This window comes from Arachis ipaensis, chromosome B3 (genome assembly GCF_059453495.1).
Source record: "Arachis ipaensis isolate K30076 ecotype BB chromosome B3, ASM5945349v1, whole genome shotgun sequence".
Taxonomy (NCBI): Eukaryota; Viridiplantae; Streptophyta; class Magnoliopsida; order Fabales; family Fabaceae; genus Arachis; species Arachis ipaensis.
This window is the reverse complement of record NC_142438.1, coordinates 36,420,911-36,446,008: the sequence shown is the minus strand read 5'-3', so window position 1 is coordinate 36,446,008 and position 25,098 is coordinate 36,420,911. Positions and strand designations below refer to the sequence as shown.

The window sequence follows — 25,098 nt, the reverse complement described above, 5'->3', positions numbered from 1 at the left end:
TACTATTCTGAAACAGCTTTATAGCTTTCTCTCCTATAAAATGAAGAAATGGGAACTTAACCATTTCACACAAATCTTGGCATTGAACAAAGATAAGAAACAAATCAAATGGCTACTCTTGTTGCTCCCAAAGATTCTTCTCCAATTGAAGATGCTGACACTATCAAGAGGGCATGCAAAGGTTTCATCATTCTGCAATTCTATTCTTTCAAAATATCAATTGTTGCAAAATACATATAAATCTAATAATTATTACAATGCTTATTTTATTTTGTATAATATATATAGGATTAGGGACTGATGAGAGAGCCCTAATATCCATATTAGCACATCGAAATGAAGCACAAAGAAAACTTCTTAGGCAGGCTTATTTAGATCTTTATCACCAAGATCTTATCCAACAACTTAAATGTGAAGTTTCAGGAAAATTTGAGGTAATACAATCTTACACTTTGTACTAGGAATCATCCTTAAATTTTCTTGCCAAAATTAAAGGTAATGTCGTCTATACTTCTATATCTATATTCTATATAATGATAGTAATTAGTAAAGGATCTAAAATATCTTTTATTATATTTAATCTATAGATTTTTTTTTTACTATTTTCAAGATTTAAATCCAAAATCTCTTTGTTAAATTATTACTTTCCATCTCAACTAATTACACTTTTATTACTTATACGCACATTTAATAAATAAAAGAGAGGATCCATAAAAGAACGTGCTTATTGATATACTAATATTTATAAAGGTATTAAGTGTCCTATATATAAATTCTAAAATAAATTAGTATAATCTTAATGTTAACTCATTCTTCAATGATTACTAATCCAATTTTTTTATGATAATTTGATTATATTATAAAAATAAACTATATCAGATAATAAATAAGGGTGTGTTTGGTTTAGTGTTAAAAACACAAGAAGCATATTCAATCTTTTTAAATGTCAGGATTTTTTGTTTGACAAACTTTTTTTTCTCTAAATGCAAACATCAATTTATGTTATTATATTTTTAATAAAATTTTTAGTATTTATTGTTCATATAAATTTTTTAATCATTTTTATTGATATATATTTTTTTATAGAACTTTATTATTTTTTTTATTCTACTTTATACAACTTTTACTATGCTTTTCTTAAATTAATATATATTTTATTTACTATTGTTATTTTTTATAATATAAGTTATTGATTTCAGTAGAAAAATTAATTAAATAAAAAAAGAGTATTAAAAAAGAGTACTAAAAAATTATGACTTAAAAAAGTACTAAATTTCAACATATAAATTTGAGTTGTTTTCAAAAACAAAATATAGTGAAACAGTGTTAAAATAATATGATTTTTAAATGATATAAATTCATGTCTATTTTTAGTAATTTTTATCTAAACGTAATTTTGAATAATATAATTCAAACAATGTTCATTTTACTCTAATCTACTTTAATACAAAATTACTAAACATAAATTACGTTACACCAGCTATACAAACTCCCATTTGCAATCTTTAATCCAAACACACACTAAAAGAATTTACCATATGGTAATTTGAGCTGAGTTTAAAATTTGTAAGCAGAGAAGTTTATGCTATTGGACAATGGAACCAGCTGAAAGAGATGCTGCATATACTAAAGAAGCATTGGAGAAAGTAACACCAAATTATTATAAAATAATTATTGAAATTGGTTGCACTAGAACTTCAGAAGAGCTTTTGGCTATAAAGCGTTCATACCAGTTTCTATACAAACACTCTCTTGAAGAAGATGTGGCCTCTCACACATTTGGTGACATTAGGAGAGTATGTAGACTACTATTCTTTATCTTGAATATGAATATGAATATTTAAAGCCATTCATCTTTTTGTGATCTTTTTTTACACTAACAATTATGATCCAAATTATGAGGTCTATGATTTTTTCATGCAGTTGTTGGTTGCAATAGTAAGCACTTACAGGTATGAGGGACATGTGATTGATGAGAGTGTGGCTATTTCAGAAGCAAATATTATTCATCAAATAATTGAAAAAAAGGATTTTAGCAATGATGAAATCATTAGAATCTTAAGCACAAGAAGTAAGAAGCAGCTGTGTGTCACTTTCAATTCCTTTAGGAACATTTATGGCTCAACAATCACCAAGGTAATGTTAGCTTTAGTTGTTACTCTGTTCTTCAAATATAGCACAAGGAAAATAATTTAGATTATGTGGGGTTTGACACAAAAACAATGGGGACAACGACACAGAATTACATTATTTTTTTAAATGGATCTTATATTGGTGTATTGCACAAATGTGAACTAGAAAGGTGAAATATTAATATTATAGATCAGGGTATTTCGGTGAAGCGAAAAAAACTTTTTGATGGGAATAAAAAGTGAAGAAAATTTTGATAAACTCTTTTTCACAAAAGTGTTACTCTGTGTGTTATAATGTTTAAATTCATTAAAATCTCCTTGCAATTCACAGGGATTTTCACTCCTACTGAAAAGACTTTTCACCCCTCTCCCAAAAAAACTTTCATCCTCATTGAATTGCATGTTTTCATATGTGTAAATCACACTGTGAGAACTATTTTATGGTATATACATATACACTATGGCTCTTCCATATCTAAATTTTTCAGTCCACACAATTAATCAATTATATCTAGTTTAGTTATAATAGACAAAGCTTCAAATGAGAGTAGAATGAGGATATAATGGAAATGCAATTTCATTAATCAACATCATTAACACATCGAAATACTATGCTGAGGTTCAGTATAAATTATTATATGAGTGATTGGATAACCTTATTATTTGAATTTGTATTATGAAGTTAATACAATGGTGTGTCATTTGGTAATTGTAGGGATTAGTAGCCAGTCCAAGTGATGAATACTTAGATGCACTGAGAACAACTATTCGTTGCATTAAGTACCCCCAAAGATACTTTGCCAAGGTAATTACTAAACTCATTAATTAATTACTTTTGGCTCAATAACCTTTATTTAACTTAAGATGTGATACAATGACTTTTATTTAGGTGTTACGCAATGCCAAGAATGAGTTGGGAGTTGATGATGATGGTGTTAGCCGAGTTATAATCACCCGTGCAGAGGAGGATCTAAAAGAAATCAAGGATCTCTATTTTAAGAGGATTAATGTCACCCTTGAAGATTTTGTAACTAACAACATATCAGCTGATGGAGATTACAAGAATTTTCTTCTTGCTTTGTTAGGCCGTACCTGAATTCACCACAGATTTAATATTGAGAAACAAAATTTCTGATATGTTTCAGAAAATAATAACAATAAGATATAAACTAATAAACTCTCTTAAACTTAGACCATGGTTGGTTCATGTTTCTTTTTACTGTTATAGTGAAAATTATTCATTATCATTCTAAGTCCTTATTATGTTCATATAACTTTTGTATTTGAGAACTAAAAAACACATTATCATCACATTTCAATGAAAATGAAAATGAAGCTATGGAGGCAAGTGATGAATGACTCTACAACCAAAAAGAAAAAAAAGAATTGGGAATCAATCCAATACAACAGTGGCACCCAAATCTTTGAGCTTCTGGAGAATGGGATCAGCTTCGTCCTTAGTGAGACCCTTCTTCAAGACGCAAGGAACCTTCTCGACCAAATCCTTCGCTTCCTTAAGCCCCAAATCGGTGAAAGCCCTAACTTCCTTTATGATCTTTATCTTCGATGCGGCGTCGTATTTCTCCAGCTTTATATCGAACACAGTCTTCTCCTCCGCTGCCGCTCCCGCACTAGCATCCGCCCCTGCACCACCAGCACCTGATGCTGGGCCAACTGGGCCGAGATCGGCGGCTGGGCCAGCAAATCGGTCGAGGCCCAATTTGAGCCTCCAGAGGACGGAGAAGTCGTGGCGCTCGAGCTTGTCGAGGAGGAGGAGATCGTCGGCGATGCGCTCCAGCTTCTGGGAGCGTGTCTCTATGGAGACGTGGCGGCGCGTGGAGATGACGGAGGAGGAGGGTTTGGGGGTGAGAGTGAAGAGCCTTCTAAGAGACCTCAAGCTGTGTGACATCTTTACAAGGTTCTGAAAACCAGACCGGTTATCAAACCGCTTTAGTCACTGATTCACTGGTTCATTGGTCCAATCGGTCCAACTGGTGGTTCAACCAGAAAAACCGTTTTAGAATAAAATAATAAATAAATTATAAAGGACCAAAGATGAGGGTACTCCAAGAACTCCTATTAGATGCAACAGCATTCAACATTATCACATATTCTCACACACACATACAAAGCCTTAACTCAAAGAACAACCCCAGCAAGTGACTTGGAAAGAAAATGTAAACACCGAAACAATCACAAGCATACAGAACACGTGAATATATTATTATAGCAAACATAATAATAAAATAGCTCTTCTAATGCGTCTCCGAAAATATACCAAATCAAGAAAACTACATAATCTGATCCACTTGATTCAGAAAGCTACATATATTAGAAAAATTAAGAATCAACTAAAAGAAAAAGAAAAGGAAGGCCTGGTTGATTCGATTCAATTGCCTGAGATGAAGAATCAAACAGGGCTGAGAAGCCGAGAGTTTAAATGTTAAACCTCAATATTCAAATAACATGACTCCATTATTGTTATTATTACACCCTTCTAATGTCACAAACTCAATATATATTATAGTCCGTTGACACTTGTGTATTCACAACTTGGCCTCATCATTTTGATTCATACCTTAAGTAGAAGAAAAAGTCCCAATCAGCTTTCGTTACAATTTTATCTAGAGAGTTGGGGTTTTGGTACGGAGTTCATGCCAATGATAATGACGAGAGGGATGAATCCGTGAATCAGTAACATAGGCAGTGCAAATTTTAACAAAGTTCATCACAATGATTAACAACAACAAAAAGCACTACAGGAACACTTAGTAAATTAATCTAGAAAGGTGGGTAAATCTCATGTCTTCGTTCAATCAAACCAGTGATTCATCAAATCAAAATATTGAGAAATGATGCCCTTTAGCAAAGTTGTTATACACTTACACCACAAAGATAGCCCCCTGAAGCAATTTCCCATCACAATAAAGTTTCCAAAGATCAGAACCACTCTTTTTAGTTACAAGGCTACACAAATTTGAGCAATGAACAAATAAGCTAATGAATTTAACAACAAATAATTCATAAATGCTCTCACTCAAATATTTAATACAGAAGAGTTCATCGTGCAAAGCTGGAAATGCAGAAAATGGTAGAAAATGTTGATGAAACAATTTAACCTCAACACTCAATTGTGATTTAAAAATAGAAATGGAAGATAATATTATATAATCCAAAAGCATTCTATTTGACCTAAATGTGATCAGACCACACATCAACTCCAAACGCAAGAGAGTACAAAACAGCCGGTTACTGAGCAACCCCAAAAATTGACAAGAGTGGTTGATTACTTGAATCTAATTACATGCATTATTGGATTAGGTTGAAACTTTTATGTTTAATTTTTTTTTTAAATAGGAGCGCCACATACTGCATTTTATCAGCATATACTTCCAGTTAGCAATGAACTACAGCAATCATAATGATACTATCTATCCAAAAACAAGAGAGAACAATTTTCAAAATAAAAAAGTAAATAAAAAAGAGAATAAATATACAAGAATGCAAGATATATGGAAAAGAAAGTCCCACTTCACTTCAATAAATTACCATTCATCAAGACAGATATGACCTCAAGGATTACTGTGTGCAATAACCATTGCATACAAACAACCAATCACTAAACAAACATAACCGGAAAATTAACAAATGCCCCATTCACCATCCAAGAGAGAAACAGATCGAACCTCCAAAGAAAGAATAAGCAAACCTATCGTACATGCCAGAGATCACCCAAAAAAAAAAAAAAGAAAAAGAAAATCAGAAATCATTAACCAATCAGCCTGTTTTCATTGGCAATCTCACGGACCAACTCACTAATTGGTCCGTAATCTTAACATAATAACATTCCAAAAACTCTTCATGATAAGTCCAAATTGTCTCAATCGAAACTAACAATATCAATCCGTTAACATAATAACATTCCAAAAACTGTTCAGGATAATTGATCCATTTTATTAAGATGACTAATGTCCCTTATAATAAAAAAACACAAAATCATTCACTCAGCAAACTAAAATTAAGTCTTGAGGGATCTGAAAATTTACATTTCACATTAAGAACGAAGAAAAATTACATGAATCTCCGGGCAGCTCAAAAAGCACAAGTAAATCCAGTTACCAACTAACAGTACAATCCAGCAGCAGACCAACTAAAATACTAACGGGGACGGGAATGACCCATCTTGTTTCCGAGGCTTTTCATCAAACAGCTTACGTGCATCATTCCAAATGCTTTGATTAAATAAAAATTCATCACAGCAACCAAATAAATCACAAAAAAAAAAGGCAAACGCTAGCTTAATCCCAAATCGGAAATGAAATCAAGCAGCAATTAAACTAACACGACATGAAAATTACACTGTAATAATGGAATTTCATTGTATCAAAAACTGGGAAGAAAATGTAACAGTGCGAAAAAATAAAGAAGCATTTTTGTCATGTGCTTACCTTTCGGAAAGGCGGAGGAGGCACTGCGATGTACGAACTCCTCTTTGTTCTTGTTCTTGCTCTTGCTACTTCACTTCTCTTATCGCGTTTAGTCGTTTACCATGAAAGTGCAATTCAGAGGCCAGAGCCCTAACAGAGTAACAGCTATTTTTGTTGGAAAAGTCCAGGGCTAAGCAACTTTGTTAAATTTTAGTCAGCATGTAATCAGCAATAAAAAGTGAGTCATTTGATAAAATCCCACACTAATCTCATACTATTAAAATTATCATTGATGATTTTTTTATGATTACAAATCACAAAAGTTACTTGCCTAGCATTCCTCATTTTTGTTCTTTGTTAGCAAGTACTCTAATAACAGAAACGGACCGGGATCTTGCTCGTTGGTCTCTACTTCACTATTCAGCCCAAAAGGTAACAATGTAAATTAAAAGCCCATTAAAATTTTAAGTTTTGCACTTTGCAGTTTTGTTTTTCTGTTGGGGTGATTGCTAATGGGATCAAGAAAAAATAAAGGATAGCACTTTTTATTTTAAATTTTAAATTTTAAAATTGTTATCTTAAATTTTAAATTTAAGTTATTAATATAAAATATAATAAATTTTAAATAGTGTAAGATTTCTTATTTAATAAGGAGTATTTATGGATAAAATCCTCTGATCATCCATTGTAAAAATGAAATGATAGGTGATAGCCATACCAAAAATTTAAAAAAATTGAAATGATAATATAATATGCACTTGCCTTGTCAACGTGAAAATGAAAATCTCGTGGTGCTGATTCCTAACGTCCAACACATCCACTTGGAAGAAATGATGTAAATGGAAGAATGGATAAAAATATAAATAAATTTTTATACGAATATACGATGATTAGATATATATTTTAATTTTTTAATGAGTCATTTATATATATTAATATTAAATTTCGTGGTCATTTTTATTTTTTTATTGTTTGAATAACTTTTTTAGTTGTAATAACTGTTAGATTACACTTTAATGTATGATGATTTTTTTTATGACATAATAAAAAATAAAGATCAAATTATTAAATTTGTTAAATTCATACTTATCGAGAAGAAAATGTGTTTATACGGATAGTTTCTTTGTTTTCAAAAACTACAACGACATTCTAACTTTACTAGTATGTGATCGATCAATGTAATAAAATATCTTCTGAGTTACCATACTCCTCCATAATATACACCATTGTCATCGATACTCGTTGTCTATCAACAAAGTTAACCACACCAATAGTATCAATCTCTTTTTTAATTTCTATAAAAATAGCTCGTATATACACATTGGCGACACATCTCTCAAGTGGATCTAATCAAGTCATCATGACCGACATGCTATATATGAATTAAACTGGGCTAGAAGCTTGTTGTTGTTGTATTTCCGGACAAACAACTCAAGGTTCTGACTTTTGAATAAGTTTAAGAATACTATGTCTAGAACTTAGGATTTTTTTTACATTCGCATTGATACCTGCATAACTCAAAATTATCCTGAAACATGCACAAAACTTGTGTCACAAGTAGACATTGGCCAACATCCCCCTCTTCTTGTACCTATGTGTTGTCCATAGTTTTTCGTGCAATCCGTACTTATCGGCCGCTTGTGTCCAATCCCTTTTAAAATTATCAATTCCCATATCAGCATATAGTTATTTAGAGAACACCTCCTAAAATATTTCATCATTTGAGTTTGATGTAACATTCATTTGCAAGTGTCACGCACACAATTGGTGCCTTGCCCTTGGAAATATTCTTTGAACAACTGCAATCATAGCGTCATTCTCGTCTGTGAGAACAGCGGAAGGAATCTTGTTGCACATCACTTGTAACAAGTTTTGCAGCATCCACGTGTAAGAAGGAATACTCTCATCCAAAACAAGCCCAAACCCAAAGATTATGGTCTGCTTGTGATTATTCGACTCGGAGAATAAAACCAGCGATCTTTTAGAATAGCCACGTAATATAGCTGTTGATTATCCGTCGTGGCTTCCCTCGGTACATTTCTTCGTCAAAATATATCTCGTGAGTCACTATTATTAAGAAAAAACTTGGGGCAATTGCAAATTGAGAGATTGAGACTTGATGCAAGTTGGAATATCACTTTAAAATTTAACTAAAAAAGGAGATTAGAAATAAAAAAATTTAAAATTTGAGTATTTTTAAAATTATAAAATTTAAAAGTACGAGCATAGTTGTAAGAATTGGACCGGACCGACTGATTGGATTGGAAAACTGATGAACCGAACTATAGGTCGGTTTGGTTGAGTCATCTGATCAGACAACATAAAGAGCCGGATCGAACTGGTTCAGACCGTCCAATTTTGGTAAAAATCGGCGAATCGGCGTTTTGCAAAAACCCAGCCGGTTTGAAAATTTTATTTTTTTCCTTCCTAACACGAAAACAACATCGTTTCATTAAGAGAGAGAGAGAATAGCCCTAACCTTAAACGACTGCTTGAAGGCTTCTCTTCATCACGATTTCACCAGTCTCTACGTCACTCTCAATCACACTCCAACTCCAGAACTCGTGATCGCCGATCAGCTCCTCTGCTTCGTCTCGTCGGCTCCGGTGCGTCTCTAACATTGCGCCGTTGCATCTGTAGCTCCCCTGCACTACACCGTAGCGTTTGTGGCTACCAAGCAACCTTACTGTCGCGTCTCCGTACTCTGCGTCCTCGTCCTTCACTGCTACCTCCCCCTCCCTCGCTAGAGTCTGCCTCGTACTTGGACAGGTTGGTCTTCTCTCTTCTCTACCTACATGTCTTCGTGAAACTCACTCTCAGTTTTTATTTTTTATTTTTTTTTGTTTAGTTATTCAGTTGGGTTATACTTTGATGAGTGAGTAACTGATTAATTATGTTTTTATGAATCTGTATAACATTGATTTGAATTTATGAATTTCTGATTCTTGTGGAGGAAGAAAACATAAACCAAGGTTCTAAAAAACACACCGAATTGTCCGGTTCAATCGGATTAACTGAGAACTGATCTTCTAACCGGCCTAATTGACCTCTAAAACCGTCTTTTAAAAATCGATTATAAACCAATTGAACCGGCAGTTAACCGATGAACCGATAGAATCGGGCAGGTTTTTTGAAGGCCCGGTTCTCCCCATCAGCATCAAAACGGCGACCCCCTCTCCCTTCTCTCTCTCTCTCACATTCTCAGAATCTCAGTTTCTCACCAAAATTCCTAATTTCCTAACCCTATCAGAGTAAACACCGCTGCCATCGTCAGCCCGCAGCCGCCTGCTCGTCGTGAAGCCCCACCAGCCACCGTCTGCCCCCAGCCGCCGCCACGCTTCTCTTCCTCACCGTCTCTGTGCTCAACGCGAAGCCCCACCTGCCACCGTCACCCCCCAGCCGCCGCCACTCTTCTCCTCCTCACCGTCTCTGTGTTCGTCGTGAAGCCCGCCTCCGTCATCGTCGTCGTCGGCAGTGACAGAGGGTACCGTCGTCGTCGTCCTCGATCCTCTTTTCCTCCACGTCACGCGAACGGTTGCTCGATCCTTTTCAAGCGCGTCCTCTCCTCCGTTAATCTCTGCCCGGAGCCTCGCCGTGGAATCTCTGCTCGGGGCCTCGCCATCGCAAACTGATCCGCTTCCGAGCTCACTTTGTCACCGCCGTTCCTCCCTCGCCGTATCTCCGGTAAGCCACTGCTTCTTCAGTTTCAATTTCTAAGATTCTGAGTTGGGATTGTGTTCTGAGTTGGGTTGTTGCTTATGTGATTCTGAAACTTTTTGCGTGTTAAGTTTGGATTGTTTTGGTTAGTTTCTCTGTTTTTGGATTCTCTGGATTTGGATGTTGAGTTTTCTGTATTCTGAGTTTTTGTTGTTGAATACTTAATTGAAAAATTTTTGTTGAAATTTGTTGTGATTCTGAATTTTTTTGTTACTTATGGTTTGAATTTTTGTGTAAGTGTAAGTATGTGATTCTAAATTTTTATTGCAATGAGAATTCTTGCTGATTATTTTGTTATAATTTATAAGTTAATTAATATTTTTTTTATTTTATAGATTTTTAACGATAAAATATGAACAAGTTATTATATCAAATTATAAAAATTTTGAATTTTGTCAGTTTAAAAATTACTGAATTTGTATATTTGAAATTGTATATCAAATTTTTAATAATTTTATTATTATTATTATTTAATCACTCGACCGGTTTAATGATCGGTTCGGTTCTCGCAACCTTGAGATAAACACTGAAAGTTCTTTGTGTGAAATCTGATTCTTGATGTGAAATCCTGATTCTTGATATGCGATTGCAAGTTTAAATATCACCTTAAAATTTAACTCAAAAAGGAGATTAGAAATTTTAATTTAAAATTTGAGTATTTTTAAAATTATAAAAATTAAAAGTATGAGTAATTTTTGTAATTATAAATAATTGTTAACTGACACATCAACATTTAACTTTAACGTTAGATAACTCGATTGATAATTGATCATTTTTGTCAAAATTAATCCTCTTAATTTTTTTTTTGTCGATAACATTTTATCAGCGTCTAAATCTTTTCATTACTAAATTACTACTGAATCTGTTAGTCTGTCTATAGGAAGGACATAACCGTAATTTAAGTTTGCTCCAAAAAAACTTCACGATTCTTTTTGGTTCAGCTTCAAGCGCAAAACCCTAACCACGGAGTTTTCGAACGAATTGGGAATTTCAGCTTGATTTCAACCCCGGACAAAATCACACTACACCAATGACTGCCTCGAAGAAGAATTACAAAGAGAAACCTATACGTCGCAAGTAAGTCATATCCAATTCATGTTTATCGTAAAAAAGGTCTTTTTTTTGGTGTACCATTGTTTTTACTAGCTCTTCCGTGTTTCTGGGCAACATTTTTGCCAATTCTACATTTGTCTTCATTGATTGGTTAATATTCAGGTATTAGAATATAAGCTTGAAGAAGGTAACTATGCCTTTCCACCGTTTTGATATTTAGGATGATTAGCCCTTGTATGAATGGATTTCCGACATCAATGAAGCTTATTCAGGAACTTATTTACAATTGTTTATTGCAATGATTGACAAAGATAAAAGGGGAGAATTTTCACTCGATGAATACCTTTATATTTGTAGTTTGACTTATCTTTATTGAGTAGAGTGAACAAAAAATGGAGGGTTGCTTAAAAGTTTGCATCGTGTATATGTCTATATGATGTGCATACTTACTCTGATACTGGAAGTTGCACAGGGAAGAGAAACCAGAAGAACCAGAAACACCAAAATATAGAGATCGTGCTAAAGAGCGTAGAGAAGATCAAAATCCTGACTATGAGCCTACAGAGCTGGCATTTCACGCTGTTGCTCCTCCTGGTACTGTAGATTTAAGGTGAGTTTTCTACTGTTTATGTTATATTTGTTATCTAATATCACATCATTCATCTTTTAGTTAACTCGGCCAAAATAAGATGAAAAGAAAAAAAAAATTATGCTACCTGCCATTGCTTAGTCTACTAACAATCTGGTAATGTTTTGAAGGTCAGCTGATGCACACAAATTATCCATTGAAAAGAGCAAGTACCTTGGAGGTTCGTATTCATACTCTTAAATATGATTGAGTTTTGCCATCTTTTTCACAAAGAAATTAGTATGATAATATGTTTTTTATTGTTTTCTCTAAAGCTTTTGATATCTGGATTGTTACAAGGTGCTTTGGAAGTTGAAATGTAGGATTCCAGTGCCATGTGCATCCATGACCTTTCTTTTTCTGTTGTGTTATTTTTGTTTTTTATTATATCGCCCTAGAATAGAGTTTTTGCCTCTACTATTGCAGACATGACTGTAAAGTCAATATATATGTGAACAATATTTAGTGTAACTTTTATTGAATATTGACTTACTTATGCTAAAAACAGAACATGTTGCGTTTATTGCTTTTGGGCAGGTGATGTGGAGCACACACATTTGGTCAAAGGTTTGGATTATGCATTGCTGAACAAAGTTAGAAGCGAGATTGACAAGAAGCCAGATGCTGTGGATGATGTTGAGGGGAAACCTAGGTAACTTTAGTCCAGAAGTGTCAGTGATAGTGATCATTTTATTGTAAATCTGTCAATTAAAACATTATTAACTATTATTTTTATTTGGTTTTATTTTTTAATGAATCTAAGTTTTACTGCCTGCTTTTGATTTGCCAACAGAGCATCTAAGGAAGACCAACAAGTCTCAATTCGCACATCAACTGCAAAGGTTCTTTACTTTTGTTGAATATTTACTGACAATATGAACTAAAGCTTTTCCCCCTCCTATTTTTATCAGTTTGAATGTGAAGTTTGTGCTCCAATTCATGAATTATTGTTGCTTGCTTCTATTAATATGTTTCAATTCTTTAATTTTTTTTCTCCTTTCAGTCAGTTTATCAGTGGATAGTGAAGCCTCATACCATCATAAAGACAAATGAAATGTTCCTTCCAGGTCGAATGACATTTATTTTTAACATGGTGAGAATTTCCATGTACTTGATAATTGACGTGGTTTTGTTCTTTATGATATGAGACTCATGGTTATTGTAATTCATGCTTTGTTTGTGCAATTATTTGTTTATCATGCTCGGTGTGGCCATTAGCATGTTTGATTGCAAGTACATGCATATTGGGCAATATACAGCTTTCATCTTGTGTATCCTTGCGGTAGTTGCTTATCTCCTAGTGAATAGGTTCTTTCACCTAGTTTAAGTCAGTATACCATGTGGGGACATTCACTAGACTAAGCATCTTGGCTGTGGATATTACATGTCTCTCTCTGCCTCTTTCTGTTTCTACTCATGTCTCTACGACTGTAGGTTGTCCAATGTAGCATCATATGCATGGACAATCAGATATGGAATGTTTGAGACCTTTAGCTAGCTGTTGCATCCTGATTCACTTTAATTACATATGTTGATAATTATAAACAATAATGGGGGAAAGGTTAAATGGGGTAGCTATATTGACATTTTTAGGTTTACAACTCAAATCGATGGAACGGTTAATCTAATCCTTTACCAGCTTATTTGTTACTCTCTAGAATAGAAGCACTTTTCTAACAGATTCCAGCTTTTGTATGTCAGGAGAGTGGATATGCTCATGATATTCCAACGACCTTGCACCGTAGTAAGGCTGATTGTCCAGTACCGGAGGTTTTTGATCTTGCTGATTCCTCTGTGGCACTTTTTCTCTGCATTTTATAGCTTGCCTAGCATGTGTCACCTCATGTACATGCCCTTATTTTTCACAGGAAATGGTTACAGTTAGCGTTGATGGATCTGTTCTAGATCGGATTGCTAAAATAATGTCATATCTTCGTCTTGGCTCTTCTGGGAAGGTTTTGAAGAAGAAAAAGAAGGAAAAAGATGCAAAAGGTAATAACTGCAATGAGCAGTTCATCTGGAATTTTTGGATGTTATTGTGTGAGTATATGCTTTATTGTATCAGGTAATACAATTTCCATAAAATCTTCTCTTGCAGTATGGTTTACTGAAATTTATCTGACTTTGTTCTAATTATTATGTTACAAACATCATATTATGATGCTGTTCTTAAGGTCCTTTTTTTTTATCTTTGTATTTGCGAACATTTTTGTTTGTTCAATTGATCGTGCTTATACTTGAGTCGACTATATAAGTTGTATTTAACATACATCAATGGTAAGCAGTTTTATATTTTTACTTTCCTCCTTGTTCATTTTTAATGTCAAAGAAACTTTCAGGGAGATGTTGGAGAGGGAGGCTGCTACCCTATCTTTTATATAGTCATATATTTCTGATAATTTATTGGAAATTTTAATAGTTAATGTACTCTTGGCACCATCCATTTTGAACACAGGAAAGAATTTGGCTGTTGGTAATGGATATGATGAAGAGAATTCATCAAAGGTTGAAGGTGGGAGGGCAAAGAATCAAACTGAAAGAGAGTTCATCCCACCACCACCACCTCCATCGAAGAAAAGTCATGCTAATTCAGGAGAGAAACAAGGCCCAGCTGTTGCTAGAGCAGAAGATGATGACATCTTTGTTGGTGAGGGTGTGGAGTATGACGTACCTGGCAAAGACTTGAGCCAAAGTCCTCTCTCTGAGGACATGGAAGAGTCTCCTAGGAACAAGGACAAACCTTCATATTTTGTTGAACCTACTTATGGTCCTGTGCCACCTGCTGCACTCCCTCAAGCGTGGCAAGAATCGGTAAGTTGGTGAATATAACTGGAAATTTCATGTTTAGTACCTTGTCTTCACCCTAATTTTTAGAGAAACATTAGAGTGTGGCTTTTGAGTTGAGTTTCTGCCCTCATTGATCTGAGTCTTGTCTCAGAATGAATATGATGTTATGCAAACACAAGCCTTGGCTGGTGGCTACCAAGGAGAGTGGCAGGAGTACCAGTATGCTGAACAGCTGGCTTACCCTGATCAATACCTTCAGCAAGATATGCAGACTTATGATTTGCAAGCGGGTTTAGATATGCCACAGGATCCGCGTTTTATGACACAAGAAGAGAAAGATCGAGGTTTGGGATCAGTATTTAAGCGAGATGATCAGAGACTTCAACAACTGAGGGAGAAAGATGCCCGAGAAAAAGACCCCAATTTCATTTCTGAGAGTTATTCTGAATGTTACCCCGGGTATCAAGAATATAACCGTGAAATAGTGGATAGTGATGATGAAGATGACTTGTCCAAAATGGATATGGGTGGGAGGGTAAGTAATTGCATTGACAGTTACCTTATTTTCTTATTATTAAACTGGCTGCAATGTTTTTCATTTATTTTCAAGTATATTATATGTTTTCCTAATTTCAGAAAACTATAAATATGAAAACATATAAATAATGATTATACTACTTTTTATTCTCAAGATGACCCTTTGAGAAGAATCAGTATGTTGATAACCTGTTTGTATTAAAAGTGATAATAATGAAAATGTGCATTGAACAGGCAAAGGGTCGACTTCATCGTTGGGACTTTGAGACCGAAGAGGAATGGGCCACTTACAATGAGCAGAAGGAAGCAATGCCAAAGGCTGCATTCCAGTTTGGTGTGAAGATGCAAGATGGCCGGAAGACGCGGAAGCAGAACAAGGACCAGAAGCTCAATAACGAACTGCACAAGATCAATAAGATACTTGCCAGAAAGAAGATGGAAAAGGATATGGACGGTGATGGTGGAGGCCCCCACTATGATGATGAGGTACAACCTGGAAAGAAGCTTCGAATATGAACGAGCCTTCCATTTGTAACCAAAGATGATGAGAATAGAGTTATTTCTGGTTTCCTGCTATAGAAATCTTAGTAGTTAATACTTAGTTTGTGTGAGTTTGAGGTTTTGTTATTCTTGTTTGTCGTCCTTTTTTTTTCCCCTCTCTCCAAAGAGCCAGGATAAGTGCCATCTAATGGGACAATAATCTACAGAGCTGTAAATTGAAATTAGTTCTAGTATTTTCGCCTACAAGTTTCTTCGAAGGATGATCTTTTATTTTTTGGTTATTGTACACTTCGCACACACCCTTCACTCATACACACTATGGGTTCTTAAACTACATACAGATATGCCATCTATACTAGGCCTCTGCTGTGAGAAACCATAATCTAATCATCAAACTCTGTTGTTATATTCTATACCCCTAGTAATATCCTTGATAAAATTGCTCTGTCCAAACTTTATCTAAGGTCATTTGTAGGCAATTTCCCCTAAGGAGCTAACAAATATGGTCAGCGAAAAGCAAAGTTGAGCAAATTATGTCAACCAAAATCTATGTTTGGGAAATATCTGAAAAGGCCAGAGAAGCTGCTTTTGACCTTTTGTAAAAAACAAACACGTTTCCTTAGTTAAAAGACTAAAGATGGATTAGAATGAAAATAATAATTTTAAGCTAAAAATAATAGCCTAATAGCAAGAATAATATTCTAAATGTTATCATTATAAGCTAAAATTGATTATTCTAAAAGTGTAATGATTTTAGTAATGTTACAGATATTAAATGTTAAATAATATGAACAATTGTTTCATATTTATTTTTGTAATTATAGCATTTTTTCAAAAAAATTTTTAATATATTTTGAAAAAATTAATTTTGATATAATGATAATATAAAGAATTTTGTACGAGCATTTAATTAGATTCATACATTTAGGACGATATTTAACATATTAAGTTTGAAAATTAGTTATTTTTTTGTAATACAATTGGTTGTCTATATAAAATTCTTTTATAGTGAGAAAGAATAAAAATTAAATTATATTTTAAATACAATAAATTATCTTGAAATCGTTTTTTCAACTAAGGTATCCACACATAAATTGATTATTATATAATAGATTGTTTTAAAAAACAATTATAAAAATAAATAATTATTGAAATAAGTTTGATTTCTTACCATTTCTAAACATATCCTAAATCTATTTTAGCTGAAAGGACTAATTCAGAGAAGGAAAAAAAGCAGAAAAATTACTATGACTCATCTAAGGCCATAGATTTATTTAAAAAAAAACGGATAAAAGTAGTTTAGTGATAAAAAATTTTATTAATATGTATGAAATTTTAAATTCCACTTTTATTATTACTAGTGTATCTAAAAAAATATTATATAAATTTATTTGAAACCAACATATTTTTAATTATTTCTGTAGTCTATGACTCTCGGTATGTAATTTAATTATATGTATATTTATATTTATTATATGAATTTTACTACCTTATCTCCTAAGGACAATTGGTTAAGCATATTAAAAAAGAAAATATTTTAATATTTTTGATATATTTAATACATTAAAAATATAAAAAAAATTATTTTTATAATAAATAATATTAAAATATTTTTTTTTACGATATGCTTAATCAATATCCTTAGTAGAAACCATGGAGTAAACCCAGAAAGTAGAAATCCTAGCAGAGGCAGAGCTTCCTCCTACCACGCAACCAGCTTCTTCAATCTTCATGGTCTTCTCCATTAGGCGTCAGGCGCATCGTCTTCTCCATCGTCTTCCTGGTAGCGGCAGCCACGCAGCAACCAACTTTCTCTCCGTCGTTGGCGTCTCAGTCGGTATCTCTGTCAGCATCGTTGTTCGCGGTTCCCTCTCCAGCAGCCAGCTTCGTCTTCAGTCAGCGTTCCCTCTCCAGCAGCCAGCTTCCTCCAGGCTCCAGCGTCGTCTTCTCCGGTCACTCAGTCAGGTTAGTCTATAATTTTTGGGGAATGTTATATGTTAAAGTGTTAATTGTTTTATTTTCTGTTCAATTTTTGAAATTATACATTCTTAGTTGTTGAATAAAGCAATCTTGATCACTCTGAAGCAATCGTGCTGTTCAATTTTTTAAATATTAATAGAATCTTGCTCTTATGTAAAAGCTAGATTTGATTTTGAACTGAGGATCTTCTATAAGCTAATTTTGATTTTTAACTTCAAAAATATTATGCTATTCATTTACTATTATAATTCATGGTAGCAGATAAACGAAGAAAAAATTGAAAGAAAGCTAAAACTGAATTTTACTAATGGTGAAATTTAGATTTGTATTAGCGGTACACACTATATATAAGATAGTAACTATGAAGAAATTATATGTAAACTATACTCTGATTAGTTGAGTAATTAAATGAATACTCTGCAGTGTTATATTGTTTATATTGTTTTATTTTTTTATTGTAAACTTTCATTTTGGGGACATATTGCTTGCAATGTTAATAAATACTCTGCAGTAAGGTCTTTCAATTGTACTAATTGGTAATAGCCACATTGATCTTTACGTCTAAATACTCTTTTAAAAACTCGGGTGAACGGACTGGCGAAGAAGCAGGTGTCACAACGAAAGGTGACATCGACTGACAAAGAGGAAGGAAGTTGTTTTCACGAGTCACGACTGGCAGTGGCGACGCCGATTAGAACGCGGGCAGATTTGACGATGAGAAATTGAGAATTTAGAGCTCCTTCCACTTCGATTCGGTTACCTAATTTAACTAATTTCTCCGTACATAACTCCGTTTCCATTTTACGGCGTTTACCACCATGGAAGCCACCGACGACGCAGAATCCCCCACACCGATTGTACGAAACTCCTCACATCTTTCTATATTCCTGAATTTTATATCATTATTATTCTTAAATTGATCTAGCTGCAATATTTGATATAGTAGCATTAGACAAAGAATTTGAGTAGGGTTCACTAGAATTTTCTTGTTTATATGAAGGTATTGGTAAGTGAACTGGTTTCCTTGTCATTGCATAAAGATATTAATATAGTGAATATGTATTTGATCAACCCTAGATCAATCTGTATTGGTATACTGGAAATAATTTAGTAAATTGGGAAAAACATTAATTTGGGCCCCTTTCCTTTTCTTCTAGGTTCCTGAAGATAACTATGAAATGTGTTTACCTTTACCATCCTGAGTTCATTCAATTATTAGGTTCATTGATATTATCTAATTTCCTTTACCAGGCCTCCCCAAAGTTAGCGGGAACTGTTAACTGGGGTACAACAACTGTTATTGGAATATTTGCTGGCATGTTATACGGACAACTGTTATTGGAATATTTGCTGGCATGTTATACGGCGGTAGCAAGGAGGCAGCTGCTTCTGTTGTAAGTTCTGATTACAAGAGGTCTCGATTCCTTTTTCTTCATTTTTTTTCCATATGGCTATGAGAGTGTTTTATGCTGAATACAGAACAGGTGTTACGGCTAACATCCAGACTACAATCATGGATTTCATTCTTTACATTATAGAATTCAATGTTGCGTGTAACTCCGTGTATGAAAGTGATCTTCTTTTGCATACTGTTAGATGTGTCATGAATAACACTTTGGTGTTGATATCGAAAGAAATTTTTTTTTCTTTTTGTGTGGATGCAGAGGATTTATTTTCCTTAAAAAACTACTTGTATATAACGCTAAGCTACCTTCCATAACATGGTAAGAAACTATTTAGAGTTAAATGTACTTGAACTTTATCTTTGATATTGTTTATTCATAATCCAAAAAATATTAGAGTTTTTGCTCAATCCTTCTTACTTGATGAGATTTATTTTCTTGGGGAACTAGTAACATCAGAAGAAAGGTGTAAACCAATCCATTAGTGTACCATAAAGATGTCAAAAGATTGTCTAATCCTGTCAACAGGCTGGCATAAAGGTATACTTGATCCATTTGTAGGTTTTCAAGAGCTTAAGCTAAAAAGACTGGAGTTGTTTTAATTTGTTGAATTGCAATTGCAGTACAAAGAATAACTGAGTACTTAATTTCTTAAATGAATGCAAAGATGTTTCTGTTTTGTCACAATAGATAGTATATATCTTCTTTATTCATGTCATCTAATGTGAAGTTTCACTCTTTTCTATTATTTGTATAAGCTTGTTTTCCTTTTAATGCATTTCTATGAAGTTGAGGAGATAAATACCTGACCCACTTCAATAATCAATAGATGGAATGAATGCTAATATCTAAATGCAAAAATAAACCTAGCTAGCATTTTCTTTAGACAGAGAAACAAAACCCATGAACATAGTGCTATGGTTTATCTTTTCTTTGTTGATTAAACATTCTGTTGTCAAGTATGTGAAGGTGGAGGTTTTATTCTTTATTATCCAATTTTAGTCATGGTATTTATAAGTCCCAATGTTTTGCTAGAGCAAGGACGCAGAAGTGACATTGAAGCTTGGGAGTACAGAAGACAAACGTGAGCAATATCGTTTGATGAGAGATGCTATGGAGAAACGGTTCATTAGGGTTACACGGGGCTCAATAGTTGGAGGAGTATGCCTTGGAATGTTCACTGCTGCATTTTATGGCTTACAAAATCTACTTGCAGAGCAGCGAGGTGTGCATGATGTTTTTAATGTTGTTGGTGCTGGTTCAGCTACTGCTTCAGCTTTTGGTTTAATATGTAAGAAATGATACTCTGCCACTAGACTCTATATAACATGGACTGAATCACAAAAACAATTCATTTTTCATTCATTTCATTGTATTAATAGATTGTTTCCCTTTTTAGTGCCAGGATCACTACGTTGGCGAGCTAGGAACATGATGCTAGGATCAGTTTTGGGAGCAACATTTTGCTTTCCTCTTGGTAACATAGCTATATTTCTTGATACTTTGTCAGCTCAGATTGTCGATGTGACTTTTGCAGATGCATAAGTTTCATATATAATATGTTGTGGAATATAATGATGTTAGAAGCATCACTTGATGCTCAATCTCGTAGCAATCTCTCATATTCAACCAAGTTTTCACTATATTTGTTGAAAGTCTTGTCTCATGATACGTTGGCAGGTTGGCTCCATTTGAAGCTGATAGAAAAAGCTAATGAAGGGAATCAAGCTGCAAATGAAAACTTAGATAAGAGAGACATAAAAAGTGGTGTTAGTGCTGCAATCGAAAGGCTTGAAAGCAATTTACACAAATGAAAGCTATTTGGCTACACAGAGGCATGCCTTCTTGTTTCTATTTTTCAGGGTGGTCAAGTAATCATGCAATGGAGGATGTGACACCACTGGGAATGGCATTGATATCCGCTTAATAGGAGAAAAAGTTGTATTAATTAAATAATTTCGTTGACCAAGTTGAGTCACAGTTCTTCCATATGAAATTATGATGCTATTATTAGCTTATTATGTTTTTAGTCTTGTTATTATGACTTACTAGTGGTGTAAAACCCGCGCTGGCCAAATATTGATCTATTATAAAAATTTATTGTTATATATCTATTGATATTAATAATTATTACTTCTAACATGAAAAATTACTTGTGTATAAAAATTTATTATACAGTATATAAAAATATTTTATTTTATGCTTTCTAGAGACTAAATAAAAATAATTTATATTGTAATCATACAAAGAACAATTACCAATTAAAAAATATTTAATTATATTATTAAATCTCTAGTATATGATCTGCATTGTAGACAAATTTTTTACTTAATCTATTTTATTGTATTTATATATAGTTTCTTAATAAAAACATTAATATATATTTATTAAAAGACTTAATTTGCTTAGTATACAAAAGGATTATATAATTAATCTCTTTTATTATATTTATGTTTAACTTATGTCATGTTGATTCTGTAATATGTTTAAATGGTGATTTGTTATCTTTTTAATTTGTATGGGCAGCTTAATTAGTTGAAATAGAGTAAGTTTTTTAATCCTTTATTCACTAATTTCAAACATTGAATGTTGCATGCAAAATTGTCATTATACATAAATTTATCTATTACCGTTTTGATTGCAAAATTCTCAATGTTCCTAAAATTCGCAATATACTTCCTCTTTTTATACGGTCTATTTGATACTTTGAATTTATTCTATTATTTCATACACTATTTTCATTATATACAAACAAATATTGTCGTGTTGTTTGACATTCATATTTGCATTTCTACAATTTTTTTTAACTAACTTCCACTCTAATTACTATTTTATCTTTGGTGGATAACTGCAAAATACAAAATATAATTGTGTATAATTTTAAATATGAATTGTTTTTATTTTAATTAAATGTGCTGCTAATGTTCTTAATTGATTTTTATTTTCCTTGTTTTTTTCTAAGAAGGTGAAATAGAAATTTAAAATAAAGAAATCAATTTCAACTTGATTTGTACTTAAAAGTTGAAATAAATAATCTCACTTTCAAAAATAAGATTGCTATTATAGAACTATTTTTTTATAGCTTGTACTATTAAAGAAGTTTTTATAACTATTTTAAATAAAGAACATATTATTAATGTTTAAATAAAGAAAAGCGATCAATGTAAATGGTAGTTATTTTTATTAATATATTAGATACACGTGTAAAACAATTTTACACTGATAATGCATCAAAATTAAATTCTAAAGAAAATGAATTAATTAGTGATGACAAACATTATTTTTGAGCAAAATAAATAATTAGTGTTGATTAATTATATTTACTTATTAACTAATTGTTTATTGTTGCAGGCCAAATGTTAATAGCCCAAATGGAATAAAAGGCATTCAGCAAAGAATATTGGGCTGAAAGCAAAATAAAGAGCCCAAGCAAAAGCAAAGAAAGAAACCAAAGAAATTAAATCGGGCCAAGCATACCAATACCCGATCCAAGCCCGATCTGGTTTCAGAAATGCAAATCCCTCTCTTTTGCTTAACCAAAAGCAACGTCCTTTTCCTCTCTAATCAAGTCACATCAAGACTTCAGTAAAGTAAGAAAGAGAAAGAGAAGAAAAGCTTTCTCCATAAGCCAGTAACCAAAGAAGCAAGAAAGAGAAAATTGAAGCTTGAGGCACAGAAGTAAAGAACAGAAAATCCAAACCAAATCAAGCTTAAGAAAGGTAATCCATCTCATCTTGCATGAATCAGATCTTCATCCCTTCTTCCCAACTCTCTGCACTATCCGAAAATGGCTTTCAAGAGAAAGTTGATATCTGTTCTTCACTGCTACAAATCCACGGTCACAAGAGATTCTTGGGGACCAAGTTGCATTTCTATGGCTAAGATCAAGTTGACCATAAGAAGAATTCTATTGTTACTGCTTTGTGGCTTTCGGTCAAAATGAGTAAGTCAGAGGGAAAGTTTCTTCTCTGAGGATTAGGGTAAAAAAGTGAATCTGTGAGTAGTTGACCTTGGAAGAAGAACTCAGCCACATGCAAGGAGATATAAGAAGCTTGCTGTTCATTCAGAAAGTAAGGAGAGAAAACCAGTGAATAGAGGTTTTGTTCTGAGAGAGCACTTTGAAGAAGTTCAACTAACTGGACAGTGTAACCTAATCAAAGGTACATTCCACCAGTATGAAGAACTAAATCAGAGGCTTGCTAATCTGGTTTTTCGTATAGCACAGAGGCTGTTGATGAAGTCAATCTCCTTCATGTTTTACTGATTGTAATGTACTTTTCTAAGTTTATCTTTTTGTAATTTCTTGTGAGAAAAGGCATTGTGAGAAAGCTCAAGTAAAAGCCATGAGTGGAAAAAGGCTGAGTGATACACTTGAGAGAAAAGCCTAGAGTTATTTTCAGATTTCTTTAGGTGTGTTTATGTCTTGTATCTTGTACCTGTGAGGTATCCCTTTCTTAGTTGGGTTAGCACTAAGAGTGAATAGTTAGGTATTAGCATAGCCAATGTCAAGTTAGGTTAGAACTTGAGTGTGAAAGGATTGGGTCAATCCTGAGTTATTGGTGTATGTAATACTGTTAACTATAGTGAAATTCTTCTATAGTTGTGGAGGAGACTGGATGTAGGTTGCATAGCACAAGGCAATCGAACCAGGATATATGCTGGTGTTAGCTTTTCTCTTCTCTGCTGTGTTCTGTTTTCTGATATTCATGAGACAAAAATAAATTGTCTCATAAATTTCCGCTGCTGAGTTCAAACAGAATCAGAATTGCAAATTTGTTTAAAAGGGTAATAACAGCAACTAAAAAGGAAGGCATAGACCCCCCTTCTCTAAGCCTACCACAACCTTCAATTGGTATCAGGAGCTAAGGTCTCAAGAATCAAGCTTAACCGTTTAGAGCAAAGATCCAATGGCGAACAATCTGGGCACAACCACAATTGCATACACCCTCACTGAAGGCCAGTCAAACAACCGGACACCTTTCTTTAACGGAAAGAACTATTCCTACTGGAAAGAAAGGATAAGGATATTCATCCAATCCATTGACTACAACTTATGGAAGATCGTTGTGAGCGGTCCAAAGATCCCAACAAAAACAAGTGCTGATGGAGTGGTGACTCCAAAAGAAGAAGCTGAATGGAATGAAGATGATAAGAAGAAGATAGAGCTGAACGCAAAAGCAATCAACCTTCTTCACTGTGCTATCAGCTTTGAAGAGTACCGGAAGGTGTCTAGATGCAAGACAGCCAAAGAAATCTGGGAAAAACTCTAGGTTACACATGAAAGCACCAAACAAGTCAAAGAAACGAGGATTGATATGCTGCGAAAAGAGTACGAGATGTTTAGAATGAAGGATGGAGAAAGCATTGATGAAGCATTTGAGAGATTCTCAATCATAATCAACAACCTTGATGCTATGGGTACAAACTATGCAGAACAAACCTTGGTGAGAAAACTCCTTAGAAGCCTCACAAAAGAATGGGAAAACACTGCCACTGTCCTAACCGAGAGTAACAACATAAGTCCCATAACCTATGATGAGCTGAGAGGAAAACTCCTTGCCTATGAAACCACACACACAAACACAGACTCAAAGAAAAAGGAAATAGCCCTCAAGTCACAAATAGAACCGAAAGAGAGTGAGTCTAGTGATGGTGTTTCAGATGACGAGCTTTTGTTTTTTGCTAGGAGATTTAGAAGGATGATGAAAAGCAAGGGCAAATACAAGGGTTCAAGTTCAAAGGAGAAAAAGATAGACTTGAGCAAGGTGACGTGTCATCATTGCAAGGAGGCTGGGCACTTCAAGTCAAACTGTCCAAAGCTAAAAAAGGAGGACAAAGGCAAGAAGGAAAGGAAGAGAGTACTCATGGCAGCTTGGGAAGATCTTGAGAATGACTCAAATGAAGAAGAAGAATCTGAAGGAGATGACAAAGAC

The 25,098-nt window shown here is 33.7% G+C and overlaps 4 protein-coding genes across 9 annotated transcripts; 3 read left to right on the top strand and 1 right to left on the bottom strand.

Moving 5' to 3' along the window:
• The first annotated feature begins 317 nt into the window (after positions 1-317).
• On the top strand, positions 318-3,308 carry LOC107630272 (annexin D8-like). The gene is made up of 5 exons (XM_016333370.3): positions 318-434; positions 1,575-1,796; positions 1,924-2,136; positions 2,848-2,937; positions 3,022-3,308. The coding sequence occupies exons 2-5, from the start codon at positions 1,596-1,598 to the stop codon at positions 3,226-3,228; spliced, it is 711 nt and encodes a 236-aa protein (XP_016188856.2). The 5' UTR covers positions 318-434; positions 1,575-1,595; the 3' UTR covers positions 3,229-3,308.
• On the bottom strand, positions 3,298-6,828 carry LOC107630273 (uncharacterized). Of its 2 annotated transcripts, none has more exons than XM_021118723.2 (2): positions 6,581-6,828; positions 3,298-4,053 (listed from the first exon to the last, which is right to left on the bottom strand). In XM_021118723.2, exon 2 carries the CDS (start codon positions 4,039-4,041, stop codon positions 3,526-3,528), a length of 516 nt encoding a protein of 171 aa, XP_020974382.1. In that variant the 5' UTR covers positions 4,042-4,053; positions 6,581-6,828; the 3' UTR covers positions 3,298-3,525. The 2 variants fall into 2 exon arrangements, with proteins under 2 accessions (XP_020974382.1, XP_016188857.1); XM_016333371.3 differs by having other exon boundaries at positions 3,298-4,123; positions 6,581-6,817.
• Positions 6,829-9,744: 2,916 nt separating this feature from the next.
• On the top strand, positions 9,745-16,039 carry SMU2 (RED family protein). 2 transcript variants are annotated; one of them, XM_016333367.3, is made up of 12 exons: positions 9,745-10,243; positions 11,218-11,353; positions 11,802-11,939; positions 12,089-12,138; positions 12,495-12,609; positions 12,751-12,799; positions 12,961-13,050; positions 13,659-13,727; positions 13,826-13,949; positions 14,413-14,768; positions 14,896-15,279; positions 15,516-16,039. In XM_016333367.3, exons 2-12 carry the CDS (start codon positions 11,307-11,309, stop codon positions 15,795-15,797), a joined length of 1,704 nt encoding a protein of 567 aa, XP_016188853.1. In that variant the 5' UTR covers positions 9,745-10,243; positions 11,218-11,306; the 3' UTR covers positions 15,798-16,039. The 2 variants fall into 2 exon arrangements, with proteins under 2 accessions (XP_016188853.1, XP_020974372.1); XM_021118713.2 differs by having other exon boundaries at positions 9,750-10,243; positions 11,271-11,353.
• A 1,388-nt stretch (positions 16,040-17,427) lies between these two features.
• On the top strand, positions 17,428-21,273 carry LOC107630271 (uncharacterized). Of its 4 annotated transcripts, none has more exons than XM_088507613.1 (6): positions 17,428-17,747; positions 18,372-18,619; positions 19,014-19,156; positions 20,201-20,456; positions 20,565-20,642; positions 20,846-21,273. In XM_088507613.1, exons 3-6 carry the CDS (start codon positions 19,118-19,120, stop codon positions 20,977-20,979), a joined length of 507 nt encoding a protein of 168 aa, XP_088363739.1. In that variant the 5' UTR covers positions 17,428-17,747; positions 18,372-18,619; positions 19,014-19,117; the 3' UTR covers positions 20,980-21,273. The 4 variants fall into 4 exon arrangements, with proteins under 4 accessions (XP_088363739.1, XP_088363740.1, XP_088363741.1 ...); XM_088507614.1 differs by having other exon boundaries at positions 18,366-18,619; XM_088507616.1 differs by lacking the exon at positions 17,428-17,747 and having other exon boundaries at positions 17,754-18,619; positions 19,014-19,096; positions 19,135-19,156.
• Positions 21,274-25,098: the final 3,825 nt, after the last annotated feature.

Excerpts from the sequence above, each read along its gene's own strand:
- LOC107630272 (XM_016333370.3), top strand. The coding sequence starts at position 1,596 with ATGGAACCAGCTGAAAGAGATGCTGCATATACTAAAGAAGCATTGGAG. Across the intron at positions 1,797-1,923 it reads CATTTGGTGACATTAGGAGA|TTGTTGGTTGCAATAGTAAG; the intron begins GTATGTAGACTA and ends TTTTTCATGCAG. Across the intron at positions 2,137-2,847 it reads ATGGCTCAACAATCACCAAG|GGATTAGTAGCCAGTCCAAG; the intron begins GTAATGTTAGCT and ends TGGTAATTGTAG.
- LOC107630273 (XM_021118723.2), bottom strand. The coding sequence starts at position 4,041 with ATGTCACACAGCTTGAGGTCTCTTAGAAGGCTCTTCACTCTCACCCCC.
- SMU2 (XM_016333367.3), top strand. The coding sequence starts at position 11,307 with ATGACTGCCTCGAAGAAGAATTACAAAGAGAAACCTATACGTCGCAA. Across the intron at positions 12,800-12,960 it reads TTCGCACATCAACTGCAAAG|TCAGTTTATCAGTGGATAGT; the intron begins GTTCTTTACTTT and ends TTCTCCTTTCAG. Across the intron at positions 15,280-15,515 it reads AAATGGATATGGGTGGGAGG|GCAAAGGGTCGACTTCATCG; the intron begins GTAAGTAATTGC and ends TGCATTGAACAG.
- LOC107630271 (XM_088507616.1), top strand. The coding sequence starts at position 18,581 with ATGGAAGCCACCGACGACGCAGAATCCCCCACACCGATT. Across the intron at positions 18,620-19,013 it reads CAGAATCCCCCACACCGATT|GCCTCCCCAAAGTTAGCGGG; the intron begins GTACGAAACTCC and ends TTCCTTTACCAG. Across the intron at positions 20,643-20,845 it reads AACATTTTGCTTTCCTCTTG|GTTGGCTCCATTTGAAGCTG; the intron begins GTAACATAGCTA and ends ATACGTTGGCAG.